The 19,102-nt window shown below is 43.5% G+C and overlaps 1 protein-coding gene across 3 annotated transcripts in view; it reads left to right on the forward strand.

Annotated features, from left to right (window-relative positions):
- LOC122555680 (angiomotin-like 2a) overlaps positions 1-19,102 on the forward strand; it is a 28,531-nt gene that overhangs the window by 6,344 nt on the left and 3,085 nt on the right. For 2 of the 3 annotated variants that reach the window (XM_043701681.2, XM_043701682.2), the window contains exons 3-11: positions 702-951; positions 3,733-3,877; positions 4,473-4,565; positions 13,302-13,447; positions 13,547-13,696; positions 15,346-15,536; positions 16,182-16,319; positions 17,053-17,270; positions 18,553-18,762. In XM_043701681.2, the coding sequence (XP_043557616.2) occupies positions 702-951; positions 3,733-3,877; positions 4,473-4,565; positions 13,302-13,447; positions 13,547-13,696; positions 15,346-15,536; positions 16,182-16,319; positions 17,053-17,270; positions 18,553-18,762 (1,541 nt within the window). The remainder of the gene's footprint in view (positions 1-701; positions 952-3,732; positions 3,878-4,472; positions 4,566-13,301; positions 13,448-13,546; positions 13,697-15,345; positions 15,537-16,181; positions 16,320-17,052; positions 17,271-18,552; positions 18,763-19,102) is intronic. The other variant, XM_043701683.2, reaches the window with a different exon arrangement.

Raw genomic sequence — 19,102 nt, forward strand, 5'->3', positions numbered from 1 at the left:
AGGTGATCATCAACCATGATAAGTAACAAGGTTTAAAATGATTTGTGGTGTTAGTCCATCAGTGATGATGTGTCCTCCCAGCTCATACCCTAACATTGCATGGTATAAAAATTCATAAGCTGAAGAGTGGGAGAGATTGGAAAAGTCTAGGACAGTACAATCCTATCATTTGATTTAATATCTGAATACAGAATGTCTTGTACCTAAGAACATTGCATTACAGCTTTGATTGAGGCTGCAGAACATAGTCCACTCATTATATTAATGCTTTCCCTTTGCAAACACGTTAACAACCTTTACATAGCCATTGCAATTCATGATATAAGAATAACTGATTTATGTAGTAGTGAGCCAAGCAATGTTTGTTGACATATTCTGAGTTTTTAACTTTTTTCTATTTTCACTGTACTTGTATAATTTAACCTGGTTAGATTTAATGAACTTGGATAAAGTTTGGCAATTGCTATTCAGGGTTTTTTTTTCCTGAAATAGTGAACAGTGGTTTGGGAACAAGGATGTTTGCATTCAATTTTCTTTATTTATCAAACTTTAAAGTGAGGTTTCTTTAAAGTGCTAGAGGTGACATAGAAACTCAGAGCTCAGTGTAAAATCCTAAAGTAAACAGCAGGTATTTCATACAGCAGGGTTACATTCCTGACAACTGAAACTATTGTGGTGTCTCTTGTATTGTTTTTCTTCAGGATGTCTCAAGCTCAAACAGTACACCCTGGCCAGCCACAGAGGCACAGCTTCCTGCCCACTTCAGCTTCTTCACCCATGGAAGCAGTGCTGGTTACTGAAGCCACTCATGACAGCAGCCAGATGGTGACAGTTGATCATGTGGCACTCATTAACCGTGCTCAACAAATGGTCGAGATGCTACTGAAGGAGAACGAAAACCTGAGGAGGGAGCTTGATGGCCACACTGAAAAATCAGCAAAAATCCAAAAGGTATGAAGGAACATTTTTGTCAAGTGCTTCTTTTTAAGTTAGGATATATGCAGTAGCATCCGACAATATAGCTCCGTATCAATGGGCATACTTTGAAAGTATTTGAATTTAATACCGATTGTGATACAAGTTGTAGTACGATAGAAAAATCAGAAATTTATGTTTCATGAGACAAGGAGACACTGTGTAGATGCTGTTACTGCAAATATTTTGTCATTTGGAAATATCTGACTTACATATCAGATTCTTGGATTAGATAGTTGTGAACAGTTTCCAATGAATTAATCTGAAGGTTCAAAGCCTCTTGGTCACTGCTGCCTATGGAGGTCGTTTACATGTACAGCTGGTAACTGTTGTCTGTATGAGTAGCCCTCAGAGAGCCACCAGTCGTTTTTAATTTGTTCATGGAATGTGAGCATCACTGGCTGGGCTAGCTTTCATTGTCCATCCCTAATTGCCCATGAACCAATGTGTTGCTAGAGCCATTTCAGAGAGCAATTAAGAGTCATTGCTTTAGTTCTTGAGTCACATGTAGGCCAGCCCAGGTGAGGATGACAGTTTCCTTCCCTGAAACCAGATAGGTTTTTCCAACAACTGATAATGATTAATTCTAAATAAAGTTAATAACCAACTTTTGATTCCAGATTTTTATTGAATTTAAATTCCACCATCTGCTATGGTGTGATTTAAACCTGGGTCTCCAGAACATTACCTAGGTCTCTAACTTAATAGTCCAGCAATAATGCTACCAGACCATCGCCTCCTGTAGGTGTGCCATTGCTTGTTATTTTTCTGCATACTTTAAATGATTTCTTGTTTTTACAATCCCTGTGTTATTTTCCACTGCTGAAATTGGGTGGCTGTATTATTATTTTGATTGCATCTAATATGTTCATGAATTTTCATTGACAAATTACCGCCCACAGAAAGAATGCTCTGCAAGAATCTCAAAGGCTAGATCTATGCATTTCATTCCTCTTTCCTCACTGTTTAAGGCTGTGAATTCCAACAGCTTATAATCGGCAAATGACGCACTGTCTACTAAACCCTAGTCAATAAACCAAACGATTGCTTTTTCTCTTAGTTGGGTATTTGATGAGCAATTAAAGTTGTTCAATTTGCAGCAGACTTTTACAACACAGTCCCCGAGAGATAGCTTGTTACATTGCATTTATAAAGACTCGTTTGTCTACGGTTTCACTTTGATAACTTCCTGCAGTGTTCTTAGTCTCATATGGAACTGTCAAACTCTGCACCTGATAAATCGTGTACCATAATAACTGAAGTAAAAATCACTTGAGCTATGTGACAATCTGGTGTCTATTTTATGAATGCATTTGCTGTGACTAGAAAGTTGGCAGAGTCACAGTAAGTTTAAACGTGTGCCATCTCCTTTCTGAGCTCAGCTGTAATGGTTTAGGAATGAAATTTGCTGAGGCTTGAAGGGAGAGACAACAGTTGTTTTTTTTTCCCATGTGAAAGACCCTCTTTCATTTGCTTCTCAGTCAGGTGCAGGGAGGCTTGTCCTTCTCACTAACCCTTGATGAGTTAGAAATAGAAGGCTCTTTGTCAAGGGAGGCCTCCAGTGCAGGCCCCTCCATGCTTTGCTTCTGGCTCAGGAATGCTTTGGGATTATGGGGATTACCAGTTTTCAACAGGCTCAACACAGGTCTGAGCAGAAAGCCTCAGTGAATAACTGAACAATGTTTAACTGGGATTGTCCCAACTTTGATTGTTGGTATGTGCTGCACTGGCTGATTTTAACTAGAGCTGAGGGGGAGTTAGGAATAGCTCAATTGACCTCAAAGTGACTGAAATGAGGGAACTACTACTGGAAAAGCAATTAGGATTCCATACCTCTGATTGTAGTCCACCAGTTTCTGCTGGATGTCTATATTTGTAGGTGTAAGCAACCCAGAGGTGTCAACTGTAAAATACCAGCAATATTTAACAGCCTGCAAAAGGATGGATGAAGTATCACACAAGACCTTACCCCAGCAGCAGAAGGCTGAGAAAAGGGAAAGTGAAATTCTGATTATGAAAGTGTTAACGCCAAATTTGAGAGTGAACTCCCCATTTTCCCAGAGAGATGGGCTCACAGCACTGATTCTGTAGACTATCTCTGACCTCCTGTCCCCTTAAGTGTGCTGCCCTGCCTGTGTGGGTGGACATTCAGCCTTCAGACCCTGATTCTGCTTGGGTAAACTGCTCATTTTCACTGTTATTTCAGTGTATCATTTATAATGGCTTTGTGCAGTATTCCCTTCAGTGATAAGATTTGCATTACTGGTTGTGAAATTATTGCCTGGGATCTGGTTTGGATCAATTTTGTCAGTACCTCCCCGAACTTTAACCAGTTGGTATTGAAAGAAAGAGTTGCCATCTTCCCAATATTAATACAAGCAAATCAAGCATTTAATATGGAGTTTAAACAGATTGTATTCTTAAGTAATTATCGAAAATTCTGATTTAAGAAATCCACTGTATTAAGATAGAAAATAAGCAGGAGAGAGGTGAATTTGACAGCCCTCAGAAAACCTGCATTGACTGAATGGTCTTCTTCTATGAGATATTATTCTGTGAGAATTTGAACAATCAAATCACTTTGGATTGATTTCACATTGAGCATTTCTTATCAGTGAACCATTGCATCCTTGTGTGCATGGTATTGTTGCCCTATATGGCACCAAGTCGTCTGATTGAATTTCGTGTCACTCATGCTGCTAAATCCCATTTCATTATCCTTCGCAATTCAACATGCCCCTGTGTTTGCCCATGCAGTTGGAGAGAGAAATCCAGAGGATTTCTGAAGCCTATGACAACCTCATGAAGGCATCTTCCAAACGGGAGGCCCTGGAAAAGACAATGAGAAACAAAATGGAAAGTGAGATCAGGAGACTTCACGATTTCAACCGTGATCTGCGAGGTAAGCTCATAAATCAGAAGGTGGTGGCGGAAATCTCCATTTTCACCAATTTGCAAAGATATAGATGGTCACAAATTGGAACAATCAAGAGATTTAGTACAAGCAAAAATGAGGATTGCTTATATTTAAGCAAAACTAGAATTGTCAGAGAATTGCATATTTAAAGGGTTAATGGTATTAATTCCACTTAAATATTACTTGCTGTACGTTCCAAAGAAAATGTTTCCAAACATCTGTTGCAATGTGAATTTGGACTTATGCATGTCAATATCTTGGTATATGCAGTTCCAAGAACTGTAGTTGATCAAACTGAGGCACATTGAAAGAATCAGTGGAAGAAGATTGACATTGGGAACATGTTAGATTTTGCCAAAGCAGGAAGTATGGGAGGATTCTGACTGCTTTTTCAATTGCACTTCATAATAATAACTAAACTTAAATATTATCAGATTGAAGATGTTAAGATGTTTGTATTTAGCACAGTGTGGTTTGAAGATGAATTCATGGCTTTTGACTGATACTGTGGTGCATCTAGCTAATTATGGGCTGACAGTTCAATTGATTGTTCAATTCACAGTACTTTTCCCTTTTATAGAAAAGCTTGACTCCGCCAATAAACTGTTGACCAGCAAAGAATGTGAGATCTCAGAAGACGGTCAGAGCATTGTCAGCAGGCTGATTGTCCAAAGTAAGTTTATTATCTGTTAAAATGATACAACCAACCCCATTCCAGGGACACTAAACGAGAACATGTGTTAACAGAATCAGGCTCTCTTGGCTCAAAAAAGGTGCTAGAAATTGAACAGATTTTCTTAAACTTTGAATTGTCAGGCAGGTTTAGAATCATTGCATGTGGAACCTATCCAAAGGAATGGATTTATCTTTTGTCCTTATTTTGAGGGAAGGACTAAATCCCTTCACTGAGGGGTATTCCCTGAACCCTGAACATTACTGCTGACAGCCTTCCTCCACACCCCTGCAAAGTTTCCTAGGCCAGATGGTATATTTCTGGCAGGTTTCAGCTGGCACGAAAGGGAATATTGACAGGTTCTTTTTTGCACTTTCTCGGGTGCTGAGGTTATATTCTCCCCTGCTCAGAGCTCAGAATGGTTCACTCAGCTCTGGATCAATCCCAAGTTCCTTCCTGGTTTTGTCTAGCTCAATCAATCCCAAGTTAACCCTGGTAGAGATGGGCTGTTGATTTTGCCCAGTGCCAGCATTTGTAACAAAATGGAATTATGTGACCTTTGCGTTCAAAGAGTGTACTTTGAAGATTCCTTACTTTTGGTCAGGGGGAATGTGGACTACCACTTTACCGAGGGGTGCTAGTAGTCACTTGGGGGGGCCATAGTTCTGGCCTGTGGGAAGGCTGCGCAGTTTCTCTGGCAACCCATGAGCAAATTGGAATCACCATTAAAGGCACACTCTCAACTTCAAGTGTAATGCTATCAAACAATGGCCTCTGCATCTTTTTCTGTCATGTCCTACCAATGTACCCCATCCTACACGTTTTAGGAGGAGTGCTCAAATTGGGAAAACTCTTCAGGGTTTAGTTCAAATCTACAAGTGACCGTGAAAAGCTAAGGAGAGAGAAACCTGAGCACTAAACAAACTCTTCTTGGCACTGAAATACTCATGCCTTGTGATAATAAAGGTAGTTTAAATTTTTTGCATACCTCAGGTGATTCTGGCTATTGCACTCCTCCCTCCGCCAATCCTCAAAGATTAGTTCGCTTGCTCTTAAGTAACACGGGCAGAGTTAATAGAGTATTGTGCAGTGTAATTAACACGCCACTTGCATGCAGTATATCGCAAGCAAACAGGTTTGCTCTTGCCCTTGCTAATGTGGCCTTACAGTCAGGTCAGGAGAGAGTCAGAGAGAAGGCAGGCAGTGTTCACTGGCTGATTGGAATCTTTCAAATGTTGCAGGGTTCTCCTGGGAGCTGGGTTAAAGCCTGGAAGGCTGCTGCACTTTCCAAAACAAACAGCCAGGCAGATTGAAAGCAGGATCTGAAACAGAGAACCGATCTGCTCTGTTGAGATTCTGTTACTAGGGATCTGTGACATTTTCAATTTAATACACAGTCAAGATTTCTGAGTGTGTAGCTTTTTGGTCGCTAATTAGTTATAACTATCAAATATGAGTGGCACTTTGACCATAAAATATTGCTCTCAGAACAGACATTTGGACAAATACATGAAAAGGAAAGGTTAAAAGGGATATGAGAGCCAAATGCAGGCACTAGTTTAGTTTGGGAAACTTGGTCGGCATGGCGTCTGACTTTTTTTTACTGAGCCAGGTACAAACAGGAGGTGAGGACTTTAATTTTCCCAAGAAGGACTCCTCTTCCACACACACACAACAATGTTTGTGTTATATAGACTTCCCTTGAGTTTTCCAAATTACACAGCTCACATCTGTACTGCCAATTGCTCACTACTATCCATTCACTGATGCTGGAATGTGTGCATGTACCAGGGCAGGACGTGGGTTCTTCGTGCCTGGCAGTGATGCATTCCTCACTGTGATGAACCCCTCCACTCACGACTCCTCTACTCACTACTTTTCTTCACTTTATACTCCTTCACTCAATGCTCCTTCACTCAATACTCACTATACCTCCACTTACTACTCCTCCACTCATTATTCTTTCACTCACTACTCACTACTCCTCCACTAGTCCCTCTTTATTCACCTTAGTGCACTCCCAATGAGCCTGCTGGGTTTTCTCAGGATTGATTGACATTTTGAGTGGAAACTGATCAATGCAGTTGGGTTAGACTTGTGGCAACGGTTTCTCAGCATTCAAACTGAATAGACCAATTCCTAAGAAGTGGACCACGGCATAGTTTTTGCACCTAAGTACAACAGATGCTGCAGTTCCTGCATCTCGATCAGGGAATTGTTGGAGCACCTTCCACCCTGTACAATCCCCTCTGCGGTTTTCTCACGCCATTGGCACACTCCATGACAAGTCCTTGGATCCCTAGTGGAAGCTGGCTGGAAACACCAGTTTAGTTTCTGCTGACCAGGTCAGATTTGGGGAGTCGCAGCAATGTGCTTGGTTTTTCAGTTTCTGACTCTGTCGCGCAACATTTGTTGTATTGAGTGCAGGCTGTGATTCTGTTAGTCATAGTTGAGTGAACATCATGCCCTATGAACAAAGTACAGCATGGAGGGTTTGTTTGCCCTTCACCCTCATCCAACTGCATTCCTTCATTACTGAAAACCCATCTTTCTCCTGACCACTCAGCCAGATTTATAACTGATAACATGAGAGAGAGATTGTGTGTGTGTGTGTGTGTGTGAGAGAGAGAGACAAAATGTGTGTGCGTGTGAGAGAGAGAGAGAAAGATTGTGTGTGAGAGAGACTGACACTGTGTGTGTGAGAGAGAAAGATAGACTATGTGTGCAAGAGAGACTGCATGTGTGAGAGAAAGAGAGAGACTATGGGTGTGTGTTTGTGTATGTGTGAGAGACAGAGAAAGTGTGTGTTTGTGTGTGTGTGAGAGAGAGAGAGACAGAGAGACTGTGTGTGCACGTATGGAAGAGCGCGAGGGAGAGACTCTGTGTATATGTGAGAGAGTAAGACTGTGTGTGTGTGAGAGAGAGAGGAGAGAGAAAGAGACTGTGTGTGTGAGAGAGAAAGACTGTGTGTGGGAGAGAGAGAGAATGTGTATGTGTATGTGCGTGTGTGAGAGAGCGAGGGAGAGACTGTGTATATGTGAGAAAAAGAGACTCTGTGTGTGTGTGAGAGAGAGAGAAACTGTGTGTGTGTGTGTGAGAGAGAGAGACAGAGAGACAGTGTGTGTGTGTGTGCTTGTGTGTGAGAGAGAGAGAGACAGTGTGTGTGTGTGTGTGCTTGTGTATGTGAGAGAGAGAGACAGAGAGACAGTGTGTGTGCTTGTGTGTGTGAGAGAGAGACTGGGTGTGTGTGTGAGAGAGAGAGAAAGAGAGAGAGAGAGACTGTGTGTGTGAGAAAGAGAGACTGTGTGTGTATGAGAAAGAGAGACTGTGTGTGTGAGAGAGAGTCTGTGTGTGTGAGGGAGACAAAGAGAGAGACTGTGTGTGTATGTGTGTGTGTATGTGTGTGTGGGATAGAGAGAGATTGTGTATGCGTGTGAGAAACAGAAAAAGTCTGTGTGTGTATATGTGAGAGAGAAAGAGAGAGACCGTGTGTGAGAGAGAGAGGAGAGACTGTGTGAGTGTGTGTCTGTGTATGTGTGAGAGAGATAGAGACTGTGTGTGTGCACGCAAGAGAGACTTGTGCGTGTGCGCGCGAGAGTGTGTGTATGCGCATGCGAGAGAGACTGTGTGTGTGCGAGAGAGAGAGAGAAAGACTGTGTGTGAGGCAGAGACTGTGTGTTTGTGAGTGAGAGAGAGTAACTGTGAGTGTGAGGGAGAGAGAGAGATTGTGTATGTGTGTGTGTGAGAGAGAGAGACTGTGTGTATGTGTGTGGGACTGTTTGTGAGAGAGAGGTACTGTTTGTGTTTGTGAGAGAGAGAGAGAGACTGTGTGTGTGAGAGAGACTGTGTGTGAGAGAGACTGTGTGTGAGAGAGACTGTGTGAGTGTGTGACAGAGAGATTTGTGAGTGTGTGCATGACAAAGAGACTGAGTGTGTGCGTGTGTGTATGTGTGAGAGAGAGAGAGACTCTGTTTGTGTGTGTGTGAGAGAGAGAGAGACTGTGTGAGAGAGAGAGACGGACACACTGTGTGTGAGGCAGAGACTGTGTGTTTGTGAGTGAGAGAGAGTAACTGTGAGTGTGAGGGAGAGAGAGAGATTGTGTATGTGTGTGTGAGAGAGAGAGAGACTGTGTGTATGTGTGTGGGACTGTTTGTGTGAGAGAGGTACTGTTTGTGTTTGTGAGAGAGAGAGAGACTGTGTGTGTGATAGACTGTGTGTGAGAGAGACTGTGTGTGAGAGAGACTGTGTGAGTGTGTGACAGAGAGATTTGTGAGTGTGTGAGTGACACTCTCCATGTAGTGTGTTTGTGTGAGAGGACACTCAATATGTGACCACATGTGTGAGAGAGACTCTGTGTGTGGGAGAGTGTATGTGTATCAGTGTGTGAAAGAGAGAGTGGCTGTGCGTGAGATAGAGAGTACATCAGTGTGCTTGTTCAGGTGCGTGAGTATGTGTCTGTCTGGCAGAAGCTGTTTTGAAACAAGGCAGTAGGATTGGCTAGACTGAGTGTGTAAAAATAATGCCAGCAGTCTGTCTAAGACACAACCTTGGGAAAAGTGCTGTGACTGGTATGTTGTAAGAATATTTGGACATAGGAACAGAGTGTGGTGGGTTATATCTGCAACAGTCCTGTAAATGTAAACATGGTCAGCTACCTCACTGGACCTGTTGAAATTACAGTACTGATTAAAAGTGAGATGGGTGTAGACCAGGCTGCAGAGTAAATCAACCACTGCACCATTACTGCCAACTCAGTCGACAGAAATGTTCATTCAAGGCTGGTAAGTTACATGCCAAGATCTGCCCCGTTTGCTTCGGTCTGCCCAGCTTTGGAATGGGAAAAGCCTTTTTTCAAAAAGTAAAACTCCTGGGGGTTGCTTAATTGCTCAGCTTCTTGTGGCCTCTGACTACTGGACTGTTTTATTTTCGATGGTGTAAAACATGCTCTCCCATGGTCAGGAAAGTGTTAAATGCAGCTTTACTCTGGGAGGTATGTTGCTGTTGGAATGTATGTGATTGTGAAGTATGTAGGTCAGGAGGGATTTGTCCCATGACTTGCATCAACAGCCGAGCTTCCCCTCCTCCCATCCTCAAGCGCATTCTTTACTGAATACTCGAACTTTATAGCAGGAAGTTAGGAGCCTATCAAGGTCTCTCAGTCATTCCCTTGGGGTGTGGAAAGGGGAAAGGAATGTGGAATGTGGGTTTCTGTTGATATTAATACATAGAGCTTTTACGGAAGAGTTAAACAAAAAACAATGCCAGGATTTGTGATGCTTTCACACAATTATTTGCAAAGTTGCCGAAGACGGACTGTGATTTGGAACATAAGGCCTCTCTCTAGAAAGTGGTTTCATGTTTTCAGTTGTGTCTGTGCGGCAGTCAGCATTACTGGGCTGGCTGCTATTTCCTTGTTGCATTGCAGGAATTCATCATGTTTCTCAACCTTGGGCAGGCACAGTTCTGCATCGATATCAGTTTTTTCTGTGATTGTGTTCAGGGAGCAGTTGATGAAGAAGACCTGTTCAGGCAGGACCCCATTCATAACTCCTTCCTGTGGGAACCATTCTAAAGGCATTATACAGCCAAAGCTGGATTTAATAATCAGGGTGATTGGTCTCCACTCTCAGTAAACGATCAAGTAGACGTGAGTGTTGGTAAGGGTGTGCTGCACAGTCAGAGGGGCAGTACTGGAGTGTGCTGCTTGTCAGAGGGGCAGTACTGTGGTATGCTGCAGTGTCAGAGGGGCAGTACTGAGAGTGTGCTGTATGTCATGGTCAGTACTGAGAGTGTAACTCATTGTCAGAGGGGCCGTAGTGGAGTATGCTGCTTGTCAGAGGGGCAGTACTGAAGGTGTGCTGCATCTCAGGGTCAGTACTGAGGGTATACTGCATGTCAGGGTCAGTACTGAGGGTGTACTGCATGTCAGGGTCAGTATTGAGGGTGTACTGCATGTCAGGGTCAGTACTGAGGGTGTACTGCATGTCAGGGTCAGTACTGAGGGTGTACTGCATGTCAGGGTCAGTACTGAGGGTGTACTGCATGTCAGGGTCAGTACTGAAGGTGTACTGCATGTCAGGGTCAGTACTGAGGGTGTACTGCATGTCAGGGTCAGTACTGAGGGTGTACTGCATGTCAGGGTCAGTACTGAGGGTGTACTGCATGTCAGGGTCAGTACTGAAGGTGTACTGCATGTCAGGGTCAGTACTGAGGGTGTACGGCATGTCAGGGTCAGTATTGAGGGTGTACTGCATGTCAGGGTCAGTATTGAGGGTGTACTGCATGTCAGGGTCAGTACTGAGGGTGTACTGCATGTCAGGGTCAGTACTGAAGGTGTACTGCATGTCAAGGTCAGTACTAAGGGTGTACTATGCTGTCAAGAGGGGTAGTGCTGTTGGAGTGCTGCGCTGTCAGAGGGTAAGTGTTGAGGGATGGCTACACTGATGGATGTAACATACTTTGAATTAGATCATTCAGTTTAATTGAGGTTTTTTTTAAATAACTAAATAAAGGTTGATGTGTTTTACATGGACTTCGGTAAGCCTTTGACAAGTTCCCATGTGGAAGTCTCATCTGAAAGCCCATGGGGTTCCAAGACAAGTTGGCAAACTGGATCCAAAACTGGCTTACAAGCAGGAGACCCAGAGTGAAGGTGGAGGGTTGTTATTGGAATTGAAAGCCTGTGACTAGCAGTGTACCCCAGGGATCAGTACTGGAACCCTTGCTGTTTGTTCTGAACATGAACAACTTGGATATGAATATCCAAGGTATAATTAGTAAGTTTGCAGATTACATGAAAATTGTTATTGTTATTTATCATGAAGAGGATGGTCTCAGGCTAGAGTCTGATATTGATCTGCTAGTAAATTGGGCAAAGCCATGACAGATGGGGTTTAAGTCAAGATGATGCATGTTTGATGGCACAATGAATGGTCGCTGCTGAAAGAGTATTGAGGAGCCAAGGCCATCGATCTCTGAAAGTGTGAGCACATGTAGATAGGTTGGTGAAAAGGGCATACAAGATACTTGCTGGAGTGGTAAATATAGGAGCAGGGAAGTTACAACTTTATAAAACATTGGTTGGCCACAGATGGAATAATACATACGATCTAGTCACCACACTATCAGAAGGACATGATTTACTAGAGAGGGTGCAGAGGAGGTTCACCGTGATGTTGCCTGAGATGGAAAGTTATGAGGAGAGTCTGGATAGATTGCGTTTGTTTTCCCTGGAGCAGAGGGGGGATAATGAGAGGCATAGACAGGGTACCATGCAAATCTCTCCCCCATGGCAGACATGTCTATCACCAGCCGGCATATGTTTAAGTTGAGAAGTGAGTAGTTTAGAAGAGATCTCAGAGAAAAAAAAATTCCCTCCAGAGGATGAGAGAGATATATGGAATGTTTTGCTCGAGAGGGTGGTGGAGACAGGTACTCTCACAACACTTAAGTGTCTAGATGAGCACTTAAAATGCCAAGGCATAGTAGGCTATGGACGAAGTACAGACAAATGGGATTAGAGTAGCTTGGTGTTTGTTGCTTGGCACAGACATGGTGGGCATGTTTTGATGCTATATGACTCTAAATTATCTGGTCAACGTCTCTCTGAGATCTTGCTGCGCACAACCTGGTCACATTTGGCACATTTAGCAATACCTGTAATTCAAAAGCATTTTGTTGGCCATAGCTGGATCCTTAACCAGTGCTATAGAAATGCTTTCCTTTGTTCTTTATGTAAGTGATGTCCCTCCTTTCTCCCCAACACATACATAAATATAGCCTGTGGTTGATGCTAGATTTCTAGTGTATGTAATGAGGGACATAAGTGATGAATCCTGTATCCATTAGATTAGATGATTAGATTACATTACAGTGTGGAAACAGGCCCTTCGGCCCAACAAGTCCACACCGACCCGCCGAAGCATAACCCACCCATACCCCTACATTTACCCTTTACCTAACACTACGGGCAATTTAGCATGGCCAATTCACCTGACCTGCACATCTCTGGACTGTGGGAGGAAACCGGAGCACCCGGAGGAAACCCACGCAGACACGGGGAGAACGTGCAAACTCCACACAGTCAGTTGCCTGAGGCGGGAATTGAACCCGGGTCTCTGGCGCTGTGAGGCAGCAGTGCTAACCACTGTGCCACCATGCCGCCCACCATTGGGGTTTAGAAAAATGAGAAGTGGCCTTATTGAAAGATATAAGATTCTGAAAGACCTTGACAGCGTGGATGCTGAAAAGCCATTTCTCTTGTGGGAGAGACTCAGACTGCAGGACACAGTTTAAAAATAAGGTGTTCTCCATCTAAGATGGAGACCCAGAGACAATTTTTGAGAGCCATTAGTTTGTGTAATTTTCTTTTTCTGGAGAATACCAAAGGCAGGGTCACTAAATCTCTTGAATGCTTAGTTACAGAGATTCTCGACTAACCGGGGAGTCAGATGGTATCAGAGTAAGTCAGGAAAGTGGAGTTAAGACCAATGTCAGATCAGCCATGGTCTGATTGTCTCACTAAAGAGGTTCAAGAAGCAGAATGAACTGCTCCTAACTCAAAATAAAAACAGAAAGAGCTGAGAAAACTTAGCAGATCTGACAGCACCGATGAGATATATATATATATATATATATATATATATAATATATAGAGAGAGATAGAGAGAGAGAGTTAATATTGTAACTCTTCGTCATGTGTTGCCGTTTGGTAATGATTGCTTTATTTACCAACAGATCGAGAACAGCAGCAAGAAAAGGAGCAGCTTCGAAGGGAATTAAGCTTGTCCCGTAACAGGAATGAAGAACAACACAAGCGAATGGGGCTCCTCGACCAGGCACTCAACAGCACCCAGTCCAAAGTAGTACAGTTAGAAGATGAGGTACTTTGCCTAAATTCTATCCAAATGAATTAAAAGCATGATTATGAGGAAGTAGGACACTAAATCCTGGTGTGTTTCTCGTCTCTCACTCTCTGTCAGCTGCGGAAGAAGCAAGCATATGTGGAAAAGGTGGAAAAGCTCCAGCACGCACTATCACAGCTGCAGGCAGCCTGTGAGAAACGGGAACAGCTAGAACTGCGATTGAGGAACCGACTGGAGCAGGAATTGAAGAGTCTGCGAACACAACAGGTAAAGGAAAGAGCGAAACTTTAACACAGGGGTTCATCCTGCCTTTCAGATTGTGTTTAAACATTTAAGTTCCTTCGCGGTGTAGCATATGGGGACATCGGTGTATAAACAGATGGGTTTACTGGTTAAAAATTAGATTGTTGCCAGCCAGCAAGGGGTTGATTTCTGCAGCTTGTTGCCAGGTCCTTGGCTTTGTGCATTGGATTTAACAGGTAAGAGTTTGTTTAGAATTTCCCAGAATCACAAATCTTTGGTGCGGCCGCACTTGGAGTATTGTGTACAGTTCTGGTCACAGCATTATAGGAAGGATGTGGAAGCTTTGGAAAGGGTGCAGAGGAGATTTACTAGGATGTTGCTTGGTATGGAGGGAAGGTCTTACGATGAAAGGCTGAGGGATTTGAGCTGTTTTCGTTAGAGAGAAGAAGGTTGAGAGGTGACTTAATTGGGACATGTAAGATAATCAGAGGGTCAGATAGGGTGGACAGGGAGAGCCTTTTTCCTCAGATGGTGATGGCTAGCATGAGGGGACATGGCTTTAAATTGAAGTGTGATAGGTATGGGACAGATGTCATAAGTAGTTTCTTTATTCAGAGAGTAGTAAGGGCATGGAACGCACTGCCTGCAACAGTAGTAGACTCGCCAACTTGAAGAGCATTTAAATGGTCATTGGATAGGCATATGGATGAAAATGGAATCGTGTAGGTTAGGTGGACTTCAGACTGGTTTCACAGGTCGGCACAACATCGAGGGCCAAAGGGCCTGTACTGCGCTGGAATGTTCTATGTTCTAATCACCACATCATGGGATTACCTCAAAGTAAAACTGAGTTTTGCAAAGTAGCAGCTAGCTCCAAAAAAAACAATATTCATGTATTTGTATAGCATCATTCACATCCTCAAGACAGCCAAAAGTGTGGTTGCAGAAGAGCTTTTGATGTGCAGCCACTGTTGTAAAGTAGCAGGTGCAGCAGCCATTTTGTACATTCCTGCAAGCTGCATTGTGATCGCGATCCCATCACCTTATACGTGAACGTGGTTAGTTGAGGGATCTCAGGCATTGCTCTCCTTCCTATTTTCAAAATGTGATATTTTACATCCGTCTTGAGTGAGCAAGCATCTCCCCTTGGTTTAACATCCCATCTGAAGCATTGTAGCATTCTCTCAGTATTGCACTGAAGCATGTGCCTGCGGTTGAACTTGAACCCAAAACTGATAAAAGTGCGAGACACTGAGCCAAGACTGAAAGCTGTACATGGAATTCTGACAATTTAGATTAGATTAGATACCTTACAGTGTGTAAACAGATCCTCAGCCCAACAGGTCCATACCGACCCTCTGAAGCGTAACCCACTCAGACCCATTTTCCCTAATGCACCTAGCACTATGGACAATTTAGCATGGCCAATTCACCTAACCTGCACATCTTTGGATTGTGGGAGGAAACTGGAGCACCCGTAGGAAACCCACACAGACACACGGAGAATGTGCAAACTCCACACAGACAGTCGCCCGAGACTGGAATCGAACCTGGGTCCTTGTGCTGTGAGGCAGCAGTACTAACCACTATGCCACCGTACCACATACATTAGCAATGACTCCATTAGTTCGTTCTCCTGAGAATTAACAGTGGCTTCTCTCTGCCCCCAACAGCGTCAGGCAATGACCCACAACTCAGGAACCACAGAATACAGTGGTCCCGCTCTGATGGAGCTGCTCAGGGAAAAGGAAGAACGGATCCTGGCCCTGGAAGCTGATATGACCAAATGGGAACAGAAGTATTTGGAGGAGAGCACCATGCGGCAGTTTGCAATGGATGCTGCAGCCACTGCAGCTACCCAGAGGTAAATGCCATGTTTGCAGAACTTTTTGCACTTAACTACTCCTCATCAGTGAGTTGCTAAATAAATCATCCCATCTCAGTATGTCATTGCTGAAAACACATTGAGAGTTATCATGCTGAGAGCTGGAAATCCCATGATTTTAACAGCACATCCCCCTCTTCAGTTGTTCCACTTTGTTCTTTCACTGCCCTTACTTTCAAAACCCATTGTTCGCTCTTTGAAAAGGATGCCAGAAAGCAAATGATAAATCTGGGATTTTATTTTTTAGCATTGAATTACATCGAGATTCCAGGGCAGTAACAGGCTATTCAGCCCACCTCATCTGTGCCAGTGTTTCTCCAAACGTGGCCAACATTCACCCAACTCCACCTCACCCTATCACTGTATGCTTCCCTTTCTTTCTCCCTCATTATCCTTCCAAATATTTGCCTCTGCTGCTCTTTGTGGTAGCAAATTCTACCACAGATAGGGACATTTCTCCAGAATTCCCAGTTGGATTTATGACTGACTTTATTATTTGTTGACACTTGGGTTTTAGATACCTGTCCTGATATCTCACCTATGTCCACATACTTCTGACCATGTTCATCCTGTCGCCCCTCAGCTTTCCCTCAATAAATGAATGGTTTCACATTTCTCCGACAGAGACACCACAATTATCAATCATTCCCCTCGACACTCGCCAAACAGCAGCTTCAATGATGGCTCCTTGGAGAAACCTGTTTGCTACCAGAGGGGAGAGATCATTGTGAGCAGTCATCGAGATCAAGAGATGGAGAGCAGGTAGAGCTATTAATGTGGGGGCCTGATTGGTGATGTGTTTAAGTGACCTAGTTAGAGTCAGAGTGTGTATTTCTCCGTTGGTAAAGATAAGCCTTGGGCTAGCTCCTTCCTAACAAGAGGAATGTATGGAACTTCTATTTTTGGTCACAGTGACTGAACTGCTTACTGTCTGGGTTATACTGGGTGATAGCTGGTCCCAGTGACTGAGTTGGTCACTATCTGGGTTATACTGGGCGATAGCTGGTCACAGTGACTGAGCTGCTCAGTATCCTGGTTACTACTCAACAATTGCTGGTCCTGTGGGAGTGGCAGACTTGAAGGATGGACTGACATCCATCTGGAGATTATCATCTTGATGCCACGCTGGCTATCTCAATGCCAGGTCAATGGCTGCTCAATGTGCCAGGTCAGAAAACTCTACCAGAACACAGGCCTCAGTTCCAACTTGCAATAGATCTGGAAAAGTTATGCTGTTGTGGTACCAGAGACAAGATTGAAATCTAGGTCCAGTGTGTACCTCCGGTAAGACTGTGTACCTCTGGTTGAAGTGTGTTGAATTAAGCATCTTGAACACGACAATGAATAGTTTTTGTAAAAAATGAAGACACATCATTGAATTAATTGTTAATAGTCTAAAGTGGCTGCACAGTTTGCAAGATTTTCTGTGCAATTTGCAGCAGTTTTAGAGCAGTCACTGGCGGTCAGTAACTCTGTCTGTTTCCTCTGCCTTCAGGATCAAAGCCTTGCATGCCCAAATCCTGGAGAAGGATGCCATCATCAAGGTGCTCCAGCAGCGCTCGAGAAGGGAACAGGTAAAAGCTGAGCAGCCTGCTCTCCGCCCGGCACGCTCTGTTCCATCCATCACATTGGCTACAGGAGTGAGCCACGCCAGTTCTGTCAACCAACTGAACAATGAACAATTTCTTGACAAAACAACAAGAGGCATGTCAGGTAAAGAAATGCTAGAAATGTTGTTATTCTTCTAACATGACGTGAATGTTTTCTCATTTCATACGATCATCAGAAGTAGGAGCAGGGATAGACTATTCAGCCTATTGAGCCTATTTTAAGAATGCTCTTGACTCCCTTGTGGACTCCCTGTTTAACTGAGCCTTGGGTATATTCAATAGCTGAGCCTCCAGCACTCTCTGGGAGAGAGAATTCCAATCTCAAACTCTCAGAGATAGTCCTCACCTCTACTATAAATGGGTGCTCTATTATTTATAACTGGGCTTCAGTTTGACATTTTCCCCGCTAGTGGAAACTCTCTGCATCTACCTTGTCAAACCCACCCTCAGAATCTGACATGAGATCAATCTCATTCTTACAAATTCCAATGGAATAAGCTCAATTTGCTGCTGTTCCTCATGATTCCGTGTTTAAGGATGCCTTGTGGATTTGTTCGGTCCTGTTTCCTAACATGAATGATAAGTGACAGTATGATATAGCACAGATGGAAACCATTCTGCCCATCATACCATGTGCTGGCTCTTTCAACGAGCTATCTGGTTAGTTTCATTCACTTTCTATGTTCCCATACCCCCAATAAGCTCCTTGTTTTTTTAAGTGTATCTAATCCTCTTCTTTTAAAATTATTACTGAATCTGTTTCCACCATCCTTTCTGCTCATATTAACTCTGTGTTAGAACAATTCTCCTCATCCTCCCAGGCCTATCACTTTTTGCCCTTGCTTATAGTCAGATCCCATTGGTTAAACCCAGGGAACCCTCTGCCCAGGGAACAGCATCTCACTTCTTTCAAAAACTCTCCTAGCTTTGAGCACCTTGATGAAATGGTGCTGGACAACTCATCATAGTCTTGTACCATTTTTATACATCACTGGGAACTGGCTAGCCAACAGCTCCTTCTCTTATGGAAAAGATTAGGCAAGAAAGATTGCGTGGTGTGGGCTCTTGTGTAAAGTTCTGTGACAACGGTAAACTTGTCAATTTCATTGTGTGCTGCCGCCAACAAACACAGGCTGCCAAGTCAGTCAGCATCCGGGATGTTTTCAGTCAGCTTTATAGAGAGTGAGTTGTTAGACTCATGAAAGCATTGTGTTGACCCACAACTTTGTACATCAGTTTGAACCTTACTAATGAGTTTGTTTCATGTGATCTGCAAAAAAACTACATCGAAACAGCGAGCAAAGATGTTACCAAAGTTTGTATAATGGGTTGTTACTGTGTAATAAAATTAAGGCTCAGTGCTTAAAATCTTTACATCTTCCTAGGTACTTTCAGCAAAGGTCCGATAGAGGATCCAGCAGCCACTTTGGCCGTGCACTCAGTGACATTCCATGCCAAACATGGGAGCAGGGACGGTAGCACACAGACTGAGAAATTGGTAGAGATTGAACATACAGCCTCAGGCCAGGGAAACCCAGAGGATAGCGAGGCTGGAATCTGCTTGCAAGTAACCAAATCTCCAGCCACTTCATTAGGTGAGTGCCTGTGGCTAGTGATAACACCAAGTGATAGAGGGAGACAAGACAGGAGGTGGAAAATTAGTCTTTCAACATAGAGGTGGGTGGAGATGGGCAAACTGACTCAAATGTCACTGAACAGTAGCCAACCCATAGACTTATAAACTTGGAGAGTGTGTCAATTCCCACTTCTGGCCTCTTCAAATTAGGCACCCTCCCCCCACCCCCCACCCGTAGACTGGTCTAATCTCAAGGAATTCTGGCTATGCCGTTTGGATCAGATATAGGTGATTCTGAAGCTCTGGGGGCTGTGGCCGTAGGAGGAGTTTCTGGTATCTGAGATTGAAGAGAAGAAAAT

The sequence above is a fragment of the Chiloscyllium plagiosum genome, unplaced genomic scaffold (assembly GCF_037043375.1).
Source record: "Chiloscyllium plagiosum isolate Xiang-an unplaced genomic scaffold, Cpla_swu_hap1 HiC_scaffold_13, whole genome shotgun sequence".
In the NCBI taxonomy this organism is placed as follows: Eukaryota; Metazoa; Chordata; class Chondrichthyes; order Orectolobiformes; family Hemiscylliidae; genus Chiloscyllium; species Chiloscyllium plagiosum.